The sequence below is a fragment of the Oncorhynchus tshawytscha genome, linkage group LG30, assembly GCF_018296145.1.
Source record: "Oncorhynchus tshawytscha isolate Ot180627B linkage group LG30, Otsh_v2.0, whole genome shotgun sequence".
Classification (NCBI taxonomy): domain Eukaryota; kingdom Metazoa; phylum Chordata; class Actinopteri; order Salmoniformes; family Salmonidae; genus Oncorhynchus; species Oncorhynchus tshawytscha.
This window is the reverse complement of record NC_056458.1, coordinates 42,166,866-42,188,942: the sequence shown is the minus strand read 5'-3', so window position 1 is coordinate 42,188,942 and position 22,077 is coordinate 42,166,866. Positions and strand designations below refer to the sequence as shown.

At 46.3% G+C, this 22,077-nt stretch overlaps 1 protein-coding gene across 6 annotated transcripts in view; it reads left to right on the top strand.

Annotated features, from left to right (window-relative positions):
- The window catches only part of LOC121841427 (transcription factor COE1-A-like), a 56,958-nt gene extending 35,378 nt beyond the window's left edge, over positions 1-21,580 (top strand). The window contains exons 3-7 of one of the 6 annotated variants that reach the window (XM_042309775.1): positions 1,954-2,164; positions 2,591-2,770; positions 6,929-7,117; positions 7,628-7,696; positions 19,059-21,580. In XM_042309775.1, coding sequence (XP_042165709.1) covers positions 1,954-2,164; positions 2,591-2,770; positions 6,929-7,117; positions 7,628-7,695 — 648 coding nt within the window. In that variant the 3' untranslated portion in view covers position 7,696; positions 19,059-21,580. Of the gene's footprint in view, positions 1-1,938; positions 2,165-2,590; positions 2,771-6,928; positions 7,118-7,627; positions 7,697-19,055 lie in introns of all 6 variants that reach the window. The other 5 variants (XM_042309774.1, XM_042309778.1, XM_042309773.1 and 2 more) reach the window with 5 other exon arrangements.
- Positions 21,581-22,077: the final 497 nt, after the last annotated feature.

Here is a 22,077-nt window from a genome sequence, read left to right as displayed (position 1 = left end):
TAATATAAAAGCTACTTATCTGGTACCAGTGTTGTTAATATAAAAGCTACTTATCTGGTACCAGTGTTGTTAATATAAAAGCTACTTATCTGGTACCAGTGTTGTTAATATAAAAGCTACTTATCTGGTACCAGTGTTGTTAATATAAAAGCTACTTATCTGGTACCAGTGTTGTTAATATAAAAGCTACTTATCTGGTACCAGTGTTGTTAATATAAAAGCTACTTATCTGGTACCAGTGTTGTTAATATAAAAGCTACTTATCTGGTACCAGTGTTGTTAATATAAAAACTTATCTGGTACCAGTGTTGTTAATATAAAAGCTACTTATCTGGTACCAGTGTTGTTAATATAAAAGCTACTTATCTGGTACCAGTGTTGTTAATATAAAAGCTACTTATCTGGTACCAGTGTTGTTAATATAAAAGCTACTTATCTGGTACCAGTGTTGTTTATATGAAAGCTACTTTATCTGGTACCAGTGTTGTTTATATTTTATCTGGTACCAGTGTTGTTTATATAAAAGCTACTTATAGTGTTGTTTATAAAGCTACTTTATCTGGTACCAGTGTTGTTTATAGTGTTGTTTATAAAGCTACTTTATCTGGTACCAGTGTTGTTTATATGAAAGCCATCTGGTACCAGTGTTGTTTATATAAAAGCTACTTTATCTGGTACCAGTGTTGTTTATATGAAAGCTACTTATCTGGTACCAGTGTTGTTTATATGAAAGCTACTTTATCTGGTACCAGTGTTGTTTATATGAAAGCTACTTTATCTACTTTAACTGGTACCAGTGTTGTTTATATGAAAGCTACTTTATCTGGTACCAGTGTTGTTTATATGAAAGCTACTTTATCTGGTACCAGTGTTGTTTATCTGGTATATAAAGCTACTTTATCTGGTACCAGTGTTGTTTATATGAAAGCTACTTTATCTGGTACCAGTGTTGTTTATTGAAAGCTACTTTATCTGGTACCAGTGTTGTTTATATGAAAGCTACTCTGGTACCAGTGTTGTTTATATAAAAGCTACTTTATCTGGTACCAGTGTTGTTTATATAAAATCTACAGTGTTGTTTATTTATCTGGTACCAGTGTTGTTTATATGAAAGCTACTTATCTGGTACCAGTGTTGTTTATATGAAAGCTACTTATCTGGTACCTGCTACTTTATCTTACCAGTGTTGTTTATATGAAAGCTACTTATCTGGTACCAGTGTTGTTTATATGAAAGCTACTTTAACTGTTACCAGTGTTGTTTATATGAAAGCTACTTTATCTGGTACCAGTGTTGTTTATATGAAAGCTACTTATCTGGTACCAGTGTTGTTTATATGAAAGTTACTTTATCTGGTACCAGTGTTGTTTATATGAAAGCTACTTATCTGTTACCAGTGTTGTTTATATGAAAGCTACTTTATCTGGTACCAGTGTTGTTTATATGAAAGCTACTTTATCTGGTACCAGTGTTGTTTATATGAAAGCTACTTTATCTGGTACCAGTGTTGTTTATATAAAATCTACTTATCTGGTACCAGTGTTGTTTATATGAAAGCTACTTTATCTGGTACCAGTGTTGTTTATATGAAAGCTACTTTTTCTGGTACCAGTGTTGTTTATATAAAAGCTACTTTATCTGGTACCAGTGTTGTTTATATAAAAGCTACTTATCTGGTACCAGTGTTGTTTATATGAAAGCTACTTTAACTGTTACCAGTGTTGTTTATATGAAAGCTACTTATCTGGTACCAGTGTTGTTTATATGAAAGCTACTTTATCTGGTAGCAGTGTTGTTTATATGAAAGCTACTTATCTGGTAGCAGTGTTGTTTATATGAAAGCTACTTTATCTGGTACCAGTGTTGTTTATATGAAAGCTACTTATCTGGTACCAGTGTATATGTGAACGCTCGTCTAACTGTGTTCTCCTGTGGCAGGAGATGATTCTGAAGCGTGCGGCGGATATAGCGGAGGCTCTTTACAATGTTCCCAGAAACCACAACCAGTTGAGCGGCCTGGGCAACAGCTCCGTCCACGCAGGCATGATGGGGGTCAACTCCTTCCCTGGCCAGCTGGCCGTCAACGTGTCCGAGTCCTCCCAGGGAGCCAATCAGGGTGAGGGGGCGGGTCGATACGGGTGTGGCGCTATCGTCATAGAAACCGGTAACTGAATAGAAATGTAGCTGCTGTGTTTTGTGAATGTGAAGTTGTCTGTGACGTTATCTGTGACGTTGCACTGTGACGTTGTCCGTGATGTTGTCCATGATGTTGTCTGTGACGTTGCACTGTGACGTTGTCCGTGATGTTGTCCATGATGTTGTCTGTGACGTTGCACTGTGACATTGTCTGTGACGTTACACTGTGACATTGTCAGTGACGTTGTCTGTGACGTTACACTGTGACGTTGTCTGTGACATTACACGGTGACGTTGTCTGTGACGTTACACTGTGACGTTACACTGTGACGTTGTCTGTGACGTTACACTTTGATGTTACACTGTGACGTTACACTTTTATGTGGTTCTATGATTAGGTGACTGCAGAAAGGTGACTGATATCTTTGTTCTCTCTCTCTGTGTGTGTGTGTAGGTTTCAGTCGGAACACGAGCAGCGTGTCTCCACATGGCTATGTGCCCAGCTCCACCCCCCAGCAGAGTAACTACAGCTCTGTGACCACCAGCATGAACGGCTACGGCAACACTGGCATGTCCAACCTGGGAGGATCCCCCAGCTTCCTCAACGGCAGCGCTGCCAACTCGCCCTACGCCAGTGAGTCCAACTCCAGCTCTTCTAGCCACCCACAGACAGCTCACAACCGCCTTTACCCACCTGCATCCAATCGGCCGACCCACCCACGGCCAGCCCTCTCACTCACTCAGCTCACCCACCCACCCACACTCAGCTCACCCACCCACCCACACTCAGCTCACCCACACTCAGCTCACCCACTCAGCTCACCCACACCCAGCTCACCCACACTCAGCTCACCCACACTCAGCTCACCCACACTCAGCTCAGCCACCCACACTCAGCTCACCCACACACCCACACTCAGCTCACCCCACACCCACACCCAGCTCACCCACACTCAGCTCACCCACACTCAGCTCAGCCACCCACCCACCCACCCACACTCAGCTCAGCCACCCACCCACACTCAGCTCAGCCACCCACCCACACTCAGCTCAGCCACCCACCCACACTCAGCTCAGCCACCCACCCACACCCAGCTCACCCACCCACCCACACCCAGCTCACCCACACTCTGTTCACCCACCCACCCACTCTGTTCACCCACCCACCCTGCTCACCCACCCACACTCTGTTCACCCACCCCACCCTCTGCTCACCCACCCACCCTCTGCTCACCCACCCACCCTCTGCTCACCCACCCTCTGCCACCCACACTCTGCTCACCCACCCACCCACACTCTGCTCACCCACACTCTGTTCACCCACCCACACACACTCAGCTCACCCACCCACCCTCTGCTCACCCACACCCACCCACCCACACTCAGCTCACCCACACTCAGCTCACCCACACTCAGCTCACCCACTCACCCACCCACACTCAGCTCACCCACCCACCACACTCAGCTCACCCACCCAACCACACACAGCTCACTCACCCACCCAACCACACACAGCTCACTCACCCACCCAACCACACACAGCTCACTCACCCACCCAACCACACACAGCTCACTCACCCACCCAACCACACACAGCTCACTCACCCACCCAACCACACACAGCTCACCACCCACCCAACCACACACAGCTCACTCACCCACCCAACCACCCACCCACCCCCACACTCAGCTCACCCACCCACCACACACAGCTCACCCACCCACCCCCACACACAGCTCACCCACCCACCCACACACAGCTCACCCACCCACCCAACCACACTCAGCTCACCCACCCACCCACCCACCCACCCACACTCAGCTCACCCACCCACACTCAGCTCACCCACTATTCAGTGCATGGCAACCCCTATGTCTGTTGTTACGCACGCCTCTATGAAGAGGGAACGCAACACCCTGCTACAACTAAACTCTCCGTGAAGTGAAAAAGGTATGGACTGTAGGTGCGAGTAAGAATGACAACAGGCAGAATGTGGTACCGTGTACAAGGACTTTATTCCTTTACACGGTAATATGGGGAAAAGGGGCTGGACGGAACCAAAGCAAAGAAAGTAAATCTCAAAGCCCCCCCCTCTCCTATCTTACCTGCCTACCCACTTTTACCTAATTTAGCGCCACCTGGTGCACTAACCAAAATACAGGGGGTGGTCCACCCAGGTCTTACCTATTGTGCATAGACAATGAATATACTACAGGTATATGCATGCCCGCGGGCCTCTTGCCTAAGCACTCCCAAGGTGCCTTCCCCTTCTCCCCTGGGAACAAATGAAACATAATATTAAACAATTTCCCAAACAAACTAAGAAACAAAGGACATCAAATAAGCTCTATCTGAGCAACAAACTCACAGAACATACCACTTCCCAGCAATGAACTCCCAGCAAAATCAACCTCTAGCAAAATCTCTCTCAGCAATCCCTACCTCCAACATCTCTCTCAGCAATCCCTACCTCCAACATCTCTCTCTCCTGAGCAGAACACTGGCTTTTATATAGCTTCAGAAGGAATGGGTAATTGGAGACAGCTGTGTCTTGACGAGGGGGCGGGGTCAGCTCTTCAATTAGCCCTGGAGTTGACCAATCAGCTGCTTGAGGGATTTCAGGAAGCCATTTCCTGAAATAAACACATGCAAATACACAAATTACAACACATAAACTGGGGAACGTAACATCTGTGCCCATACTGTTGCTGTACATTCCTCCCAGTGACCCTAGAAGAGCTGTACAGTATGGGTTCTGGTTTGTAGCCCAGTACTGAACAGAGTTGTGGTCTTTGAGGAGGGATGAGAGGAGTGGGAATTTTCTCTCACTATTTGTTTGTTTATGAGAGTTTGGCCTGGTGGTGACAGGGAGGTCTGGTGGTGACAGGGAGGTCTGGTGGTGACAGGGAGGACAGGGAGGCCTGGTGGTGACAGGGAGGCCTGGTGGTGACAGGGAGGCCTGGTGGTGACAGGGAGGCCTGGTGGTGACAGGGAGGTCTGGTGGTGACAGGGGGCTCTGGCGGTGACAGGGGGCTCTGGCGGTGACAGGGAGGCCTTCAGATCTAGAGCTATTCCCCTATTGGCTGTCTGCCTGGCAGTCTCCCAGTACTGGAGCCTGAACAACTCTTAAAAACCAGTCCTCTCCTCTAATCGCCTTTCATCTGACATCCATACATCCACTATGTTGTTGTTCTCCTGCAAATTCTGACTTGACTCCCCTTTTCCAATGAGGGAAACCTGGAAGGAGAGTGTTAGATGGAGACAGACAAAGAAAGAGAGGTTGTTTGTTTGGTCTGATGATGGTGGGTGCCAGTTGTGAAGGTTTGTCTTTGAGGACCATTTGGCATGGAACTAAGAACAGACACCTACAGATTTCTTTCAGGCAGATAAATCTCCACTGACAACATCAAGCCTTATGAACTAGCTATATGAGACCACTCTGGTTAGGAGGAGAAACCACGTTGGAATGCTCTGGGCTTGTGGAGGACTGGCGGCCTCTCTCCTTAACATTGTGTGTCCTTTCATCGGATTGCCCTGAAATTGGATTGAGAGTCACTGGTGTATTGCCTGTTTGCAATGCCTGACTGGCCGTATCACGGATCCTTTCTAGCCTGGCCACGGAATTAAAGACTGCTAATTAAATCAATAAACTAATTGGAGGGGTAACAATTCAATTTCATCACTTTGCTCCCCACGATGTTAACACGTATTTTAAAAGGCTGGCTGACTCTATTAGACACTTCCAATCAATCCACAAGCCTGGGCTCTGTGCTTCCAATTTTCATGAATTGATTAGTTAGGATTTGATAAATGGATTGTGCCATTGTTTCATGGTTCATGGAGATATAAATCTATTTAAATGGTGCAATAACAAGAAGCACTTCTAATAATGTGTAACCAGTAAGAAAAACATTAAAGAGCAATGAATGTTGAATTCAAATGGTTGTCTAAGTGTGGTAGCATTGCATTGTTAACTACCTAAGAGACCACTGCTAGGTGGATTGGGTTGAATAGTTGACCAACGAGCATTAATTTGTAAGAATGAACTTGAATTTAATTTCCTCTCTTTTGATACTTTTCCCCCTTGAATACTTAAGGAGTTGTTTTTTTCTTGTGTTCTCCGATAAATTATTAATCCTACATGGTGAAATTAACCTGTTGCTATGCCTCCCCCTCTCTCCTTCCTTCCCTCCCTCCCTCTCTCTCTTTCTCACTCTCTCTCACTCTCTTTCTTGCCCTCTCTCTCTCCCTCTCTCCCTCCCTAATTCTCTCTTCCCTCCCTCCCTCCCTCCCTCCCTCCCTCCCTCCCTCCCTCCCTCCCTCCCTCCCTCCCTCCCTCCCTCCCTCCCCCCATCTCTCCCTCCCTCCCTCCCTCTCCCCCTCCCCATCTCTCCCTCTCTCTCCCTCCCCATCTCTCCCTCCCTCCCTCCCCCTCCCCATCTCTCCCTCTCTCTCCCTCCCCATCTCTCCCTCCTACCCTCCCTCTCCCTCCCCATCTCTCCCTCCCTCCCTAACTCCCTCCCCCATCTCTCCCCATCTCTCCCTCTCTCCATCCCTCTCCCTCCCCATCTCTCCCTCCCTCCTTCTCTCTTCCCATCTCCCTCTCCCTCCCCATCCCTCCCTCCCACCCTCTCCCTCCCCATCCATCCCCCCTCCCTCCCACCCTCCCTCTCCCTCCCCATCTCTCCCTCTCTCCCTACCTCCCTCCCCATCTCTCCCTCCCTACCTCCCTCCCCATCTCTCCCTCCCTCCCTACCTCCTCCCCCATCTCTCCCTCTCTCCATCCTCCAGTCGTTCCCTCCAGTCCCACCATGGCGTCCTCCACCAGCCTGCCCTCTAACTGTAGCAGTTCCTCTGGGATCTTCTCCTTCTCCCCTGCCAACATGGTGTCGGCCGTCAAGCAGAAGAGCGCCTTCGCCCCTGTGGTGCGACCTCAGACCTCACCCCCACCCACCTGCACCAACGGCAACGGTCTCCAAGGTGAGCCCCTTAGCCAATCGAGACACTATTATGTCTCTCTCTATCCAACCTCTACGTCCCCAATATCCACTGCCATTCCTCCTCCCCTTCTCCCCTCCTCCCCTCCTCCCCTTCTCCCCTCCTCCCCTTCTCCCCTCCTCCCCTTCTCCCCTTCTCCCCTTCTCCCCTCCTCCCCTCCTCCCCTTCTCCCCCCTCCTCCCCTCTCCCCTTCTCCCCTCCTCCCCTTCTCCCCTCCTCCCCTTCTCCCCTTCTCCCCTTCTCCCCTTCTCCCCTCCTCCCCTTCTCCCCTCCTCCCCTCCTCCCCTTCTCCCCTCCTCCCCTCCTCCCCTTCTCCCCTCCTCCCTCTCCCCTCCTCCCCTCCTCCCCCCTCCCCTTCTCCCTCCTCCCCTTCTCCCCTCCTCCCCTTCTCCCCTCCTCCCCTCCTCCCCTTCTCCCCTTCTCCGGCCTTGAAATGACACGTTGTTTTTTTCTTTCTCTCCTCCCCTCCTCTCTTTGCGCTCCATCCCTCAGATCAGTCTTTTGTGGACTCTAGCAAGTACTCTACAGCCAGCTCACTGCAGGGCCTGGCCTTTTCCTGAAGTACGTTACTCTTTCTGGCATGCACCCATCCTCCCTTCTCTTCCTCCGTCCCTCTAACCATCCATCTCTCCATCCACTCCTCCATCCATCCATCCATTCATCCATCCATCCATCCATCGTTCCACCCATCTACCCATCACCTTACCCATTACGTTAACATAAACCATCCTCATTTTGCAGTTGTATATTTTGACAAAAGAGAGGATGAGAGATGAGAGGATATCTCTAATTCTGGTCTGTGCTTTTGTTTATTCAGCTAAAAGGGCATTTGGCAGAGTAGTCATATTACTCAGAAGTTTGTCCTTTTATTTGGCTTTAATGCTTTAGTGGTCGTGCCTATCTTCCTGTGTGTGAATGAGGAGAAAGGGCATGAATGCGTAGGGGCTAGAGGGCAGGGCAGGCTGTAGCTGTGTGGGTGTGGGAACACAGAGCTTTCTCCCAGGACCGGACAGGACAGGACACACTGCTGTCCTCAACAGACCCAATACATACAGTCGTGGCCAAAAGTTTTGAGAATTACACAAATATTAATTTTCACAAAGTCTGCTGCCTCAGTTTGTATGATGGCAATTTGCATATACTCCAGAATGTTATGAAGAGTGATCAGATGAATTGCAATTAACATCATGTGTGAGTGTTGACGAGGACAAGGCTGGAGATCACTCTGTCATGCTGATTGAGTTCGAATAACAGACTGGAAGCTTCAAAAGGAGGGTGGTGCTTGGAATCATTGTTCTTCCTCTGTCATCCATGGTTACCTGCAAGGAAACATGTGCCGTCACCATTGCGTTGCACAAAATGGGCTTCACAGGCAAGGATATTGCTGCCAGTAAGATTGCACCTAAATCAACCATTTATCGCATCATCAAGAACTTCAAGCAGAGCGGTTCAATTGTTGTGAAGAAGGCTTCAGGGCGCCCAAGAAAGTCCAGAAAGCGCCAGGACCGTCTCCTAAAGTTGATTTCAGCTGCAGGATCGGGGCACCACCAGTACAGAACTTTCTCAGGAATGGCAGCAGGCAGGTGTGAGTGCATCTGCACACACAGTGAGGCGAAGACTTTTGGAGGATGGCCTGGTGTCAAGAAGGGCAGCAAAGAAGCCACTTCTCTCCAGGAAAAACATCAGGGACAGACTGATATTCTGCAAAAGGTACCGGGATTGGACTGCTGAGGACTGGGGTAAAGTCATTTTCTCTGATGAATTCCCTTTCCGATTGTTTGGGGCATCCGGAAAAAAGCTTGTCTGGAGAAGACAAGGTGAGCGCTACCATCAGTCCTGTGTCATGCCAACAGTAAAGCATCCTGAGATGTGTGGGGTTGCTTCTCAGCCAAGGGAGTGGGCTCACTCACAATTTTGCCTAAGAACACAGCCATGAATAAAGAATGGTATCAACACATCCTCCGAGAGCAACTTCTCCCAACCATCCAGGAAGAGTTTAATGACGAACAATGCCTTTTCCAGCACGATGGAGCACCTTACCATAAGGCAAAAGTGATAACTAAGTGGCTCGGGGAACAAAACATAGATATTTTGGGTCCATGGCCAGGAAACTCCCCACACCTTAATCCCATTGAAAACTTGTGGTCAATCCTCAAGAGGCTGGTGGACAAACAAAACCCCACAAATTCTGACAAACTCCAAGCATTGATTATGCAAGAATGGGCTGCCATCAGTCAGGATGTGACCCAGAAGTTAATTGACAGCATGCCAGAGGTCTTGAAAAAGAAGGGTCAACACTGCAAATATTGACTCTTTGCATCAACTTCATGTAATTGTCAATAAAAGCCTTCGACACGTATGAAATGCTTGTAATTATACTTCACTATTCCATAGTAACATCTGACAAAAATATCTAAAGACACTGAAGCAGCAAACTTTGTGGAAATTAATATTTGTGTCATTCTCAAAACTTTTGGCCACGACTGTACATTACTGAAACACAATCAGAAGAGATATCTCACAATTTACATAAGGTCTTTGTTTATTCAACAAACCTGCCATGACTGGATACCAGTATAGGATGTTCTTTTTGGAAATTATCTGTTAAATCATAGTTTAGTGTTAGAGCTCCACCAGCCAAACAAAAGCTGAGACAGGAGCACAACATCATTCCTTTAACACTCTGTAGCGTAGCGTAGCATAGTACAGTGTAGTGTGCTTCCACAGAGTCTCCTCTCTCTCTCTCACTCTCTCTCGATCTGCAGTTTGTCAGAAAGGCTCTTCTATCTGATCACCCCACCCCCTCCACTATAGGCTGGGAAATTATCAACAAAGACAGCTGTTGGGCTTTGTTGACAATCGATCCTGTCACTATTTACATTGACATACACCCACCGACTGACTAGGTTTGTGTTACACTACTGCAGATCAAAGAGCTAGAGTTGAGTCACTGTCATACATGATGTTTTGTCAGCGAGGCGTCGTATCTAAACCCAAGCTCCTTCTCTCCCAGTCCTGTGTGTCTCACAGTATGACAGAACTGACATAGAACTGCCCCAAGCTCCTTGTCTCCCAGTCCCGTGTGTCTCACAGTATGACAGAACTGACATAGAACTGCCCCAAGCTCCTTGTCTCCCGTGTGTCTCACAGTATGACAGAACTGACATAGAACTGCCCCAAGCTCCTTGTCTCCCGTGTGTCTCACAGTATGACAGAACTGACATAGAACTGCCCCAAGCTCCTTCTCTCCCGTGTGTCTCACAATATGACAGAACTGACATAGAACTGCCCCAAGCTCCTTGTCTCCCAGTCCCGTGTGTCTCACAATATGACAGAACTGACATAGAACTGCCCCAAGCTCCTTGTCTCCCAGTGTGTGTCTCACAGTATGACAGAACTGACATAGAACTGCCCCAAGCTCCTTGTCTCCCAGTCCTGTGTGTCTCACAGTATGACAGAACTGACATAGAACTGCCCCAAGCTCCTTCTCTCCCAGTCCTATGTGTCTCACAGTATGACAGAACTGACATAGAACTGCCCCAAGCTCCTTCTCTCCCAGTCCTGTGTGTCTCACAGTATGACAGAACTGACATAGAACTGCCCCAAGCTCCTTGTCTCCCAGTCCTGTGTGTCTCACAGTATGACAGAACTGACATAGAACTGCCCCAAGCTCCTTCTCTCCTGTGTGTCTCACAGTATGACAGAACTGACATAGAACTGCCCCAAGCTCCTTCTCTCCCAGTCCTGTGTGTCTCACAGTATGACAGAACTGACATAGAACTGCCCCAAGCTCCTTGTCTCCCAGTCCTGTGTGTCTCACAGTATGACAGAACTGACATAGAACTGCCCCAAGCTCCTTCTCTCCCGTGTGTCTCACAGTATGACAGAACTGACATAGAACTGCCCCAAGCTCCTTCTCTCCCAGTCCTGTGTGTCTCACAGTATGACAGAACTGACATAGAACTGCCCCAAGCTCCTTGTCTCCCAGTCCTGTGTGTCTCACAGTATGACAGAACTGACATAGAACTGCCCCAAGCTCCTTCTCTCCCGTGTGTCTCACAGAATGACAGAACTGACATAGAACTGCCCCAAGCTCCTTCTCTCCCGTGTGTCTCACAGAATGACAGAACTGACATAGAACTCCCAGAAGATACCACATACAGCAATAGTTCCTGTGCAGTCGGGCATATTATCAGCTGGAATAGTTGAGAAGCATTTGTGCTTTCCATGTAAATCAGATTGTTCTAAAATTAGTAAACCAAATCTGGGTTGCGTGCGTGCGTGCGTGCGTGCGCATAACTTTTCTTGCCTCCCTTGATTCCATCAGCAGTAGATTTGAGAGCAAAACGCCTGCAGAAAAACACCCAGCATCCTTTTTGGTGTTTGTCAGCAGTTGCATAACCAACGTCAAGTAAAAATCTCAAGCAATAAACATTCCTTACACACCTTAGAGGTCCTCCTCTGACCTCTGGCCTCTGACCTTTGGCCTGTCCCACTACACTGGATATGTTAGGTCATGTTAGGCTCCGCTCAGGGGAACAACCACATCTCAACAATCCATTACCATGTACCCAACTCAAACCCATTTCCCTGTGAATGATTGGAGATGATGGAGCTGGTTCATTCTAGTCAAACATGAATTATATACTGTATATTGTCAATTTGGGCAGTGCTTTTGGAAGGTATTCAGACCCCTTGACTTTTTCCACATTTTGTTACGATACAGCCTTATTATAAAATGCATTAAATAAATGCTTTTTTTTCACACAATACCCCATAATGACCATAACAGTCTTAAAAATAAATAACAGAAATGCCTTATTTACATAAGTATTCAGACCCTTTGCTATGGAAACAGGCACATCCTGTTTTCATTTATCATACTTGAGATATTTCTACAACTTGATTAGAGTCCACCTGTGGTAAATTCAATTGATTGGACATGATTTGGAAAGGCACACACCTGTCTATATAAGGTCCCACAGTTGACAGTGCATGTCAGAGCAAAAACCAAGCCACGAGGTCGAAGGAATTGTCCGTAGAGCTCCGAGACAGGATTGTGTCGAGTCACAGATCTGGGGAAGGGTACCAAAACGTTTCTGCAGCATTGAAGTTCCCCAAGAACAAAGCGGCCTCCATCATTCTTAAATGGAAGAAGTTTGGCGGCCAAACTGAGAAATCGGGGGAGAAGGGCCTAGGTCAGGGAGGTGCTCAAGAACCCGATAGTCACTCCGACAGAGTTCTAGAGTCCCTCTGTTGAGAAGGGAGAAACTTCCAGAAGGACAATCATCTCTGCAGCACTGCACCAATCAGGCCTTTATGGTAGAGTGGCCAGATGGAAGCCACTCCTCAGTAAAAGGCATGTGACAGCTCACTTGGAGTTTGCCAAAAAAGCACCTAAAGGACTCTCAGACCATGAGAAACAAGATTCTCTGGTCTGATGAAACCAAGATTAAACTCTTTGTCATGAATGCCAAGCGTCACGTCTGGAGGAAACCTGGCACCATCCCTACGGTGAAGCATGGTGGTGGCAGCATCATGCTGTGGGGATGTTTTTCAGCGACAGGGACTGGGAGACTAGTCAGGATCGAGTCAAAGATGAACGGAGCAAAGTACAGAGAGATCCTTGATTAAAAACAATTTCCAGAGCGCTCAGGACCTGAGATTGGGGTGAAGGTTCACCTTCCAACACGACAACGACCCTAAGCAAACAACCAAGACAACGCAAGAGTGGCTTTGAGACAAGTCTCCGAATATCCTTGAGTGGCCCAGCCCGAGCCCGGACTTGAACCCGATCTAACATCCCTGGAGAGCTGTGCAGCAACTCTCTCCATCCATTCTGACAGAGCTTGAGAGGGTCTGCAGCGAAGGATGGGAGAAACTCCCCAAATACAGGTGTGCCAAGCTTGTAACGTCACACCCAAGAAGATTTGAGGCTGTATTCGCTGCCAAAGGTGCTTCAACAAAGTGCTGAGGAAAGGGTCTGAATAGTTATGTGAATGTGATATTTCATTTTTTTATTTGTAATAAATTCACAACAGTTGTGTAGTGTGTAGTGTCGTGTAGCATTGTGTTGTGTAGGGTTGTGTGTAGTGTTATGTAGTGTAGTGTTGTGTAGTGTTATGTAGTGTTGTGTAGTGTGTTGTGTAGTGTTATGTAGTGTAGTGTTGTGTAGTGTTGTGTAGTGTGTAGTGTTATGTAGTGTTGTGTGCAGTGTGTAGTGTTGTGTTATGTAGTGTTGTGTAGTGTGTAATAGTGTTGTGTGGCGTGTAGTGTGTAGTGTTGTGTAGTGTGTAGTGTTGTGTTGTGTGTAATAGTGTTGTGTAGTGTTGTGTAGTGTGTAGTGTTGTGTTGTGTGTAATAGTGTTGTGTAGTGTTGTGTAGTGTGTGTAGTGTTGTGTGTGTAGTGTTGTGTTGTGTGTAATAGTGTTGTGTAGTGTTGTGTAGTGTGTAGTGTTGTGTAGTGTTGTGTAGTGTGTAGTGTTGTGTTGTGTGTAATAGTGTTGTGTAGTGTTGTGTAGTGTGTAGTGTTGTGTAGTGTGTAATAGTGTTGTGTAGTGTGTAGTGTTGTGTTGTGTGTAATAGTGTTGTGTAGTGTTGTGTAGTGTGTAGTGTTGTGTAGTGTGTAATAGTGTTGTGTAGTGTGTAGTGTTGTGTTGTGTGTAATAGTGTTGTGTAGTGTTGTGTAGTGTGTAGTGTTGTGTAGTGTGTAATAGTGTTGTGTAGTGTGTAGTGTTGTGTTGTGTGTAAGTGTTGTGTTGTGTGTGTTGTGTAGTGTTGTGTAGTGTGTAGTGTTGTGTAGTGTGTAATAGTGTTGTGTAGTGTTGTGTAGTGTGTAGTGTTGTGTTGTGTGTAATAGTGTTGTGTAGTGTTGTGTTGTGTAGTGTTGTGTAGTGTGTAGTGTTGTGTTGTGTGTAATAGTGTTGTGTAGTGTTGTGTAGTGTTGTGTGTGTAGTGTGTGTAGTGTTGTGTTGTGTGTAATGTTGTGTAGTGTTGTGTAGTGTGTTGTGTAGTGTGCAGTGTTGTGTGTGTGTAGTGTTGTGTAGTGTGTGTTGTGTTGTGTAGTGTGTAGTGTTGTGTGTGTTGTGTGTGTGTTGTGTAGTGTTGTGTAGTGTGTAGTGTTGTGTAGTAGTATGTAGTGTGTAGTGTTGTGTGTGTGTAGTGTTGTGTAGTGTTGTGTAGTGTTGTAGTGTGTGTAGTGTGCAGTGTTGTGTTGTGTGTAATAGTGTTGTGTAGTGTTGTGTAGTGTTGTGTAGTGTGTAGTGTTGTGTAGTGTGTAAGTGTTGTGTAGTGTGTAGTGTGTGTAGTGTTGTGTAGTGTGTGTGTGTAGTGTGTAGTGTTGTGTTGTGTGTAATAGTGTAGTGTGTAGTGTTGTGTAGTGTGTGTGTAGTGTTGTGTGTGTAGTGTTGTGTAGTGTTGTGTAGTGTTGTGTGTGTAGTGTTGTTTAGTAGTGTTGTGTAGTGTGTAGTGTTGTGTTGTGTGTAATAGTGTTGTGTAGTGTTGTGTGTGTTGTGTAGTGTGTAGTGTTGTGTAGTGTGTAATAGTGTTGTGTGTGTGTAGTGTTGTGTTGTGTGTGTGTAGTGTGTAGTGTTGTGTGTGTGTAGTGTTGTGTAGTGTTGTGTAATAGTGTTGCGTAGTGTTGTGTAGTGTGTAGTGTTGTGTAGTGTGTAATAGTGTTGTGTGGCGTGTTGGTTGTAGTGTTGTGTAGTGTTGTGTAGTGTGTAGTGTTGTGTAGTGTGTAATAGTGTTGTGTAGTGTTGTGTAGTGTTGTGTTGTGTGTAATAGTAGTGTGTAGTGTTGTGTGGCGTGTTGGTTGTAGTGTTGTATGTAGTGTGTAGTGTTTTGTGTAGTAGTATGTAGTGTAGTGTTGTGTAGGATTGTGCCTATTGTGCCTATTACACAGCGGTGCAGCCAGCGGGTTTCTCCACGCATCGCGCCGACAGAAACAAACATATTTCTGGTAAGAAGAGGGGCGGGGGCGTATGTCTTATGACCAACGTGACATGGTGTGATGAAAGAAACATACAGGAACTCAAATCCTTCTGTTCACCTGATTTAGAATTCCTCACAATCAAATGTAGACCGCATTATCTACCAAGAGAATTCTCTTCGATTATAATCACAGCCGTATATATCCCCCAAGCAGACACATCGATGGCTCTGAACGAACTTTATTTAACTCTCTGCAAACTGGAAACGATTTATCCGGAGGCTGCATTCATTGTAGCTGGGGATTTTAACAAGGCTAATCTGAAAACAAGACTCCCTAAATTTTATCAGCATATCGATTGCGCAACCAGGGGTGGAAAGACCCTGGATCATTGTTACTCTAACTTCCGCGACGCATATAAGGCCCTGCCCCGCCCCCTTTCGGAAAAGCTGACCACGACTCCATTTTGTTGATCCCTGCCTACAGACAGAAACTAAAACAAGAAGCTCCCACGCTGAGGTCTGTCCAACGCTGGTCTGACCAAGCTGACTCCACACTCCAAGACTGCTTCCATCACGTGGACTGGGAGATGTTTCGTATTGTGTCAGACAACAACATTGACGAATACGCTGATTCGGTGTGCGAGTTCATTAGAACGTGCGTTGAAGATGTCGTTCCCATAGCAACGATTACAACATTCCCTAACCAGAAACCGTGGATTGATGGCAGCATTCGTGTGAAACTGAAGGCGCGAACCACTGCTTTTAATCAGGGCAAGGTGTCTGGTAACATGACTGAATACAAACAGTGCAGCTATTCCCTCCGCAAGGCTATCAAACAAGCTAAGCGCCAGTACAGAGACAAAGTAGAATCTCAATTCAACGGCTCAGACACAAGAGGCATGTGGCAGGGTCTACAGTCAATCACGGACTACAGGAAGAAACCCAGCCCAGTCACGGACCAGGATGTCTTGCTCCCAGGCAGACTAAATAACTTTTTGCCCGCTTTGAGGACAATACAGTGCCACTGACACGGCCTGCAACGAAAACATGCGGTCTCTCCTTCACTGCAGCCGAAGTGAGTAAGACATTTAAACGTGTTAACCCTCGCAAGGCTGCAGGCCCAGACGGCATCCCCAGCCGCGCCCTCAGAGCATGCGCAGACCAGCTGGCCGGTGTGTTTACGGACATATTCAATCAATCCCTATACCAGTCTGCTGTTCCCACATGCTTCAAGAGGTCCACCATTGTTCCTGTTCCCAAGAAAGCTAAGGTAACTGAGCTAAACGACTACCGCCCGTAGCACTCACATCCGTCATCATGAAGTGCTTTGAGAGACTAGTCAAGGACCATATCACCTCCACCCTACCTGACACCCTAGACCCACTCCAATTTGCTTACCGCCCAAATAGGTCCACAGACGATGCAATCTCAACCACACTGCACACTGCCCTAACCCATCTGGACAAGAGGAATACCTATGTGAGAATGCTGTTCATCGACTACAGCTCGGCATTCAACACCATAGTACCCTCCAAGCTCATCATCAAGCTCGAGACCCTGGGTCTCGACCCCGCCCTGTGCAACTGGGTACTGGACTTCCTGACGGGCCGCCCCCAGGTGGTGAGGGTAGGCAACAACATCTCCTCCCCGCTGATCCTCAACACTGGGGCCCCACAAGGGTGCGTTCTGAGCCCTCTCCTGTACTCCCTGTTCACCCACGACTGCGTGGCCACGCACGCCTCCAACTCAATCATCAAGTTTGCGGACGACACAACAGTGGTAGGCTTGATTACCAACAACGACGAGACGGCCTACAGGGAGGAGGTGAGGGCCCTCGGAGTGTGGTGTCAGGAAAATAACCTCACACTCAACGTCAACAAAACTAAGGAGATGATTGTGGACTTCAGGAAACAGCAGAGGGTACACCCCCATCCACATCGATGGAACAGTAGTGGAGAGGGTAGCAAGTTTTAAGTTCCTCGGCATACACATCACAGACAAACTGAATTGGTCCACTCACACAGACAGCATCGTGAGGAAGGCGCAGCAGCGCCTCTTCAACCTCTGGAGGCTGAAGAAATTCGGCTTGTCACCAAAAGCACTCACAAACTTCTACAGATGCACAATCGAGAGCATCCTGGCGGGCTGTATCACCGCCTGGTATGGAAACTGCACCGCCCTCAACCGTAAGGCTCTCCAGAGGGTAGTGAGGTCTGCACAACGCATCACCGGGGGCAAACTACCTGCCCTCCAGGACACCTACACCACCCGATGCTACAGGAAGGCCATAAAGATCATCAAGGACATCAACCACCCGAGCCACTGCCTGTTCACCCCGCTGTCATCCAGAAGGCGAGGTCAGTACAGGTGCATCAAAGCTGGGACCGAGAGACTGTAAAACAGCTTCTATCTCAAGGCCATCAGACTGTTAAACAGCCACCACTAACATTGAGTGGCTACTGCCAACACACTGTCAATGACACTGACTCTACTCCAGCCACTTTAATAATGGGAATTGATGGGAAATGATGTAAATATATCACTAGCCACTTTAAACAATGCTACCTTATATAATGTTACTTACCCTACATTATTCATCTCATATGCATACGTAGATACTGTACTCTATATCATCGACTGCATCCTTATGTAATACATGTATCACTAGCCACTTTAACTATGCCACTTGGTTTACATACTCATCTCATATGTATATACTGTACTCAATATCATCTACTGTATCTTGCCTATGCTGCTCTGTACCATCACTCATTCATATATCCTTATGTACATATTCTTTATCCCCTTACACTGTGTATAAGACAGTAGTTTTTTGGAATTGTTAGTTAGATTACTTGTTCGTTATTACTGCATTGTCGGAACTAGAAGCACAAGCATTTCGCTACACTCGCATTAACATCTGCTAACCATGTGTATGTGACAAATAAAATTTGATTTGATTTGCCTGGTGTGTCTTCACTGCGTACTGTAGTCACCCGTGGTTTGATTTGGAGCTTTCATTAAGCATAGCTCTGTTCCTTATGCTGACACAGATCCCCATGCAGCTGTTTGAAGCCAGCCGGGATCATGTAGTACGTCACAAACACACAGAAATGAGCTTCAGTGCATGCAAACAATTAAGGCACGGTTTTTGACAACACTAATCAAGCGTTTCAAGTGTCCCATTTGTGCCAATTTGGCTGTTGAAAATATATAAATGATTTATACCTTGTTTGAAAGCGTATTTGAGTCATAGTTTGAGTATAGTTTGTAATGCAGATGTGAGAACAGATTGCTGTATTTAAAGAGTAATTATTATGTGAGGAAAACATTGGGAACATTTTAATGTATTAACCAACTCTCCCCCTCTCTCTCTCTCTCCCTCTCCCCTCTCTCTCTCTCTCTCTCTCGCTCTCTTCCTTCCCCCCCCCTCTCTCTCTCTCTCCCCTCTCTCTCTCTCTCTCTCTCTCTCTCTCTCTCTCTCTCTCTCTTCTCTCCCCTCTCTCTCTCTCTCTCTCTCTTCTTCCCCCTCTCTCTCTCTATCTTCCTCCCCCTCTCTCGCTCTTCTATCTTCCTCCCCCTCTCTCTCCCTCTCTCATCCTTTCCCCCCTCTCTCTCTCTTCCTTCCTCCCCCCTCTCTCTCTCTTCCTTCCCCATCTCTCTCTCTCTCTCTCTCTTCTTTCCCCCTCTCTCTCTCTCTTCCTTCCCCCCTCTCTCTCTCTCTCTTCCTTCCCCATCTCTCTCTCTCTCTCTCTCTTCCTTCCCCTTCTCTCTCTCTCTCTTCCCTTCCTCTCCCCCTCTCTCTCTCTCTCTCTTCCTCTCTCTCTTCTCTCTCTCTCTCTCTCTCTCTCTCTCTCTCTCTCTTCTCCTCTCTCTCTCTCTCTCTCTCTCTCTCTCTCTCTCTCTCTCTCTTCCTCTCCCTCCTCTCTCTCTCTCTCTCTCTCTCTCTCTCTCTCTCTCTCTCTCTCTCTCTCTCTTCTCCACCCAGCAGTGATTCCTGGAATGATCGTTCCTCCCATGTAAGCGATGTTTGGGTATGAGAGGAAAGACTCAGGCGTGGATCTCAGCATGTACCCAAGGCTCCAGTTTAGGACTGGTTCGTCAGTCCTGCGTTGAAGGAATAGAACCCGTAACTCAGGCCCTTTTTTTCAAAGGAATCACATTTGAACTTTAAAAGGAGAAAAAATAAATAAGAAGAAAACGCAGCATTTACAACAACCTCTTTGGAATTCGTAAGAGTTGAACGCAAGGTCAAAGATTACCCAGAAAACCCAACCCAGCTAAACATGAGTTTTATTTATTTGGGAGAGGATTGACTTATCCTTTTATTTAGTGTTTTACCTTTGTGCAAAACACTATGTATTTCCCATCTTCAATGTGTAATATACACAAGTGAAAATATTAGAGAGATTTTTCATTTATGAATCTGAAAAAGATAAATTAATAAATTCTTTGAGAATGATAGAAGACATTAAAATGTGAGTTAAATAGTAAAGACTGAATTAGATTTATACAATTGCTGTACTCATGAATCAAGACTAGCCAAACCAGACATTTAGACATTTGTTTTGTACTACAGTGTGCTGGATATAGACGATGCCACATTCCCTAACTAACCCTAAGGCACAGAAAGACACGCTAGGTAGCACTAACCATGCACCATTGCAGAAACTCTCTGCTTTCGAGTTCTTTTGGTCGCTGCAAACAGCGCCTACTCATTTCTCTCCCTCTCATGCAGAGAACTTCATCGCTACGACTAGAATCGTTCACTCAGCACCACAGAAAGCAAGTGATTTATCCATGATGACACATAGCCGGCCATTCACTCCATGTTGGCTGTAAGTGTACCGATCGTGTCCAAGCTCCTAGGTGGTTGTCAGAGTTAGAGAGCAGAGCCTGAACCTGCTCTGGAGACCAACAGTGTCTCTACTGTGTGGTTGGTCTATTGGACCGCAATCTTGCTGTGGAGCCGCTCAGCAGTGCCCTGTAACTGTACATTAGAAACCCTCTTGTTAAAGTGTTCTCTCTCTGCCATCCACCATGAAATCTCAATGAAGGAAACCATGTTTTAAAAGGATGTCGCCATTTCACTTTTGCTATATTGTGTTGAGTTATTTTTCTTTGTATGAATTATTCCTTGATAGTTTTTGGTTTGTTGTGTTTCTCACCATGATACTGGGGTCACTGGGGGTCATGGGGGTCATGGGTCGCCCATTCAAAATGTTTCTCTTGTTCCTCCTTGTTACCGTACAACAGTTGAGGATCTGAGATAGGTCAAACTGGGAGACACTTTATAGACAGACTAATGAGTCAACATGAGGTGTTTAGTGGTGTCCCAGTCGACGTGGTGATACATGGATTACCCAGCACTGTAACAGTGACCTAATCCTCAGATACCCAGCAAAACATATCTGAATCCATTTCAATTGTCTTTCTTTCTTTTCTTTTTCTCGTGTGATGTGTGTTTTTGTATATAGTAATACATGTATGTGATGTTTCTTTTAATTTTGCCAAAGTCATTGTTTAAGATATATTTATACATTTAAAGAAGTCTTACGGCAGCTTGAGTGTCACGGATGTCATGTTTACTACATACTCAAAATGATCCCATCAACTTTAGCTCGGAGAGTTTAAATAGTTAAGACGGGAGAAACAGAATGTTACCTATCCACATTAATAATGTACTATCTCTCCTCAATTTCTACATTTTAGCTTCTTCCACATCCTTCATGTGTATGTTTGCATTTTGTGACAGTGCCGATCAGTTTTTTACTTGGTTGTCTACCATGTTCCGTGTTTAGGTGGGATTTTGATACATGTAATTTTTTTACGTTGTTGTTTTTCTTATGTTGTTTTAAGCCATACTTCCATTTTCCATCCACCCTAAAAGCCATACTTCCACTTCCATCCACCCTAAAAGCCTTTGTCTATTTTTTTATCATTTTGGAAGTTAATGAAGAAAAAAAAAAGTGTCTTGATTTTGCGTTTGTTTTATCATATGGTAAAGGTAGTATATTATTCTTATAGTAAAGAGATTATATAAGTATATCATTTGAATTTCTTCTTTGCTTAGATTTTTTTGGGCTTAAAAAAAACCCGTATACTGTTTAAAAACAAACATTAGGCATGTGGGTTCTCTTTCTAGCCAAGCATTTGTGTGCTGAAAGCAGGAAGACCATTTTTGGGGGGGGGGAAAATATGAAAATATTTCCTTCATATCTTCCATCTTATTTTCACTTTCCCCTCCGTTGTCTCACCAAAATCTGAACCAGCAATTTAGATGCCTTAACAATGCAAACCCACAGACATCAGTGTAGAGTAGAGACCACATCAGTGCTCTGCTAACATACTTTAAAATGGGTGCAACAAGCAACATATAGAGAGGGGGGTCGAACACAAGTGGAACTGTTCCTTATCCCTGAGCCCTGAGCGATGTTTCACTGTTTCCCCTGCCGCAGGGAGCACTCGGCATGGCACAGCAGAGATAGGGGGAGCCAGAAATAACAGAGGGGAGGGAGGGAGGGAGGGAGGGAGGGAGGGAGGGAGGGAGGGAGGGAGGGAGGGAGGGAGGGAGGGAGGGAGGGAGGGAGGGAGGGAGGGAGGGAGGGAGGTGGGCTGGTTGACTGACGGGGGAGGACACTGAGACAAGATAACTGAGAATAGAAGGGAGGATAAATATTTAATGTGTTGAGCAGCTGGAGGGGAGCTGGTATGGAGGAGAGGAGGAGAGGAGGAGAGGAGGAGAGGGGGAGAGGCGGGAGAGGAGGAGAGGAGGAGAGGGGGAGAGGGGAGAGGGGGAGAGGAGGAGAGGAGAGGAGGAGTGTAGTGTACTGCCTTGCTCATCTGAAGCCGACCCTTCCCTTCATGTTCATCTCTCATCTTCAGGGTTATTCCCTCCGTCTATAACGATATATATATATATATAGACCTCCACAGCTAAGGGTGGGTTGATGGTAAAACATATTTACAGTGTGATTCTATTAGAGAAAGGTAATGGTACTAAAAACAGA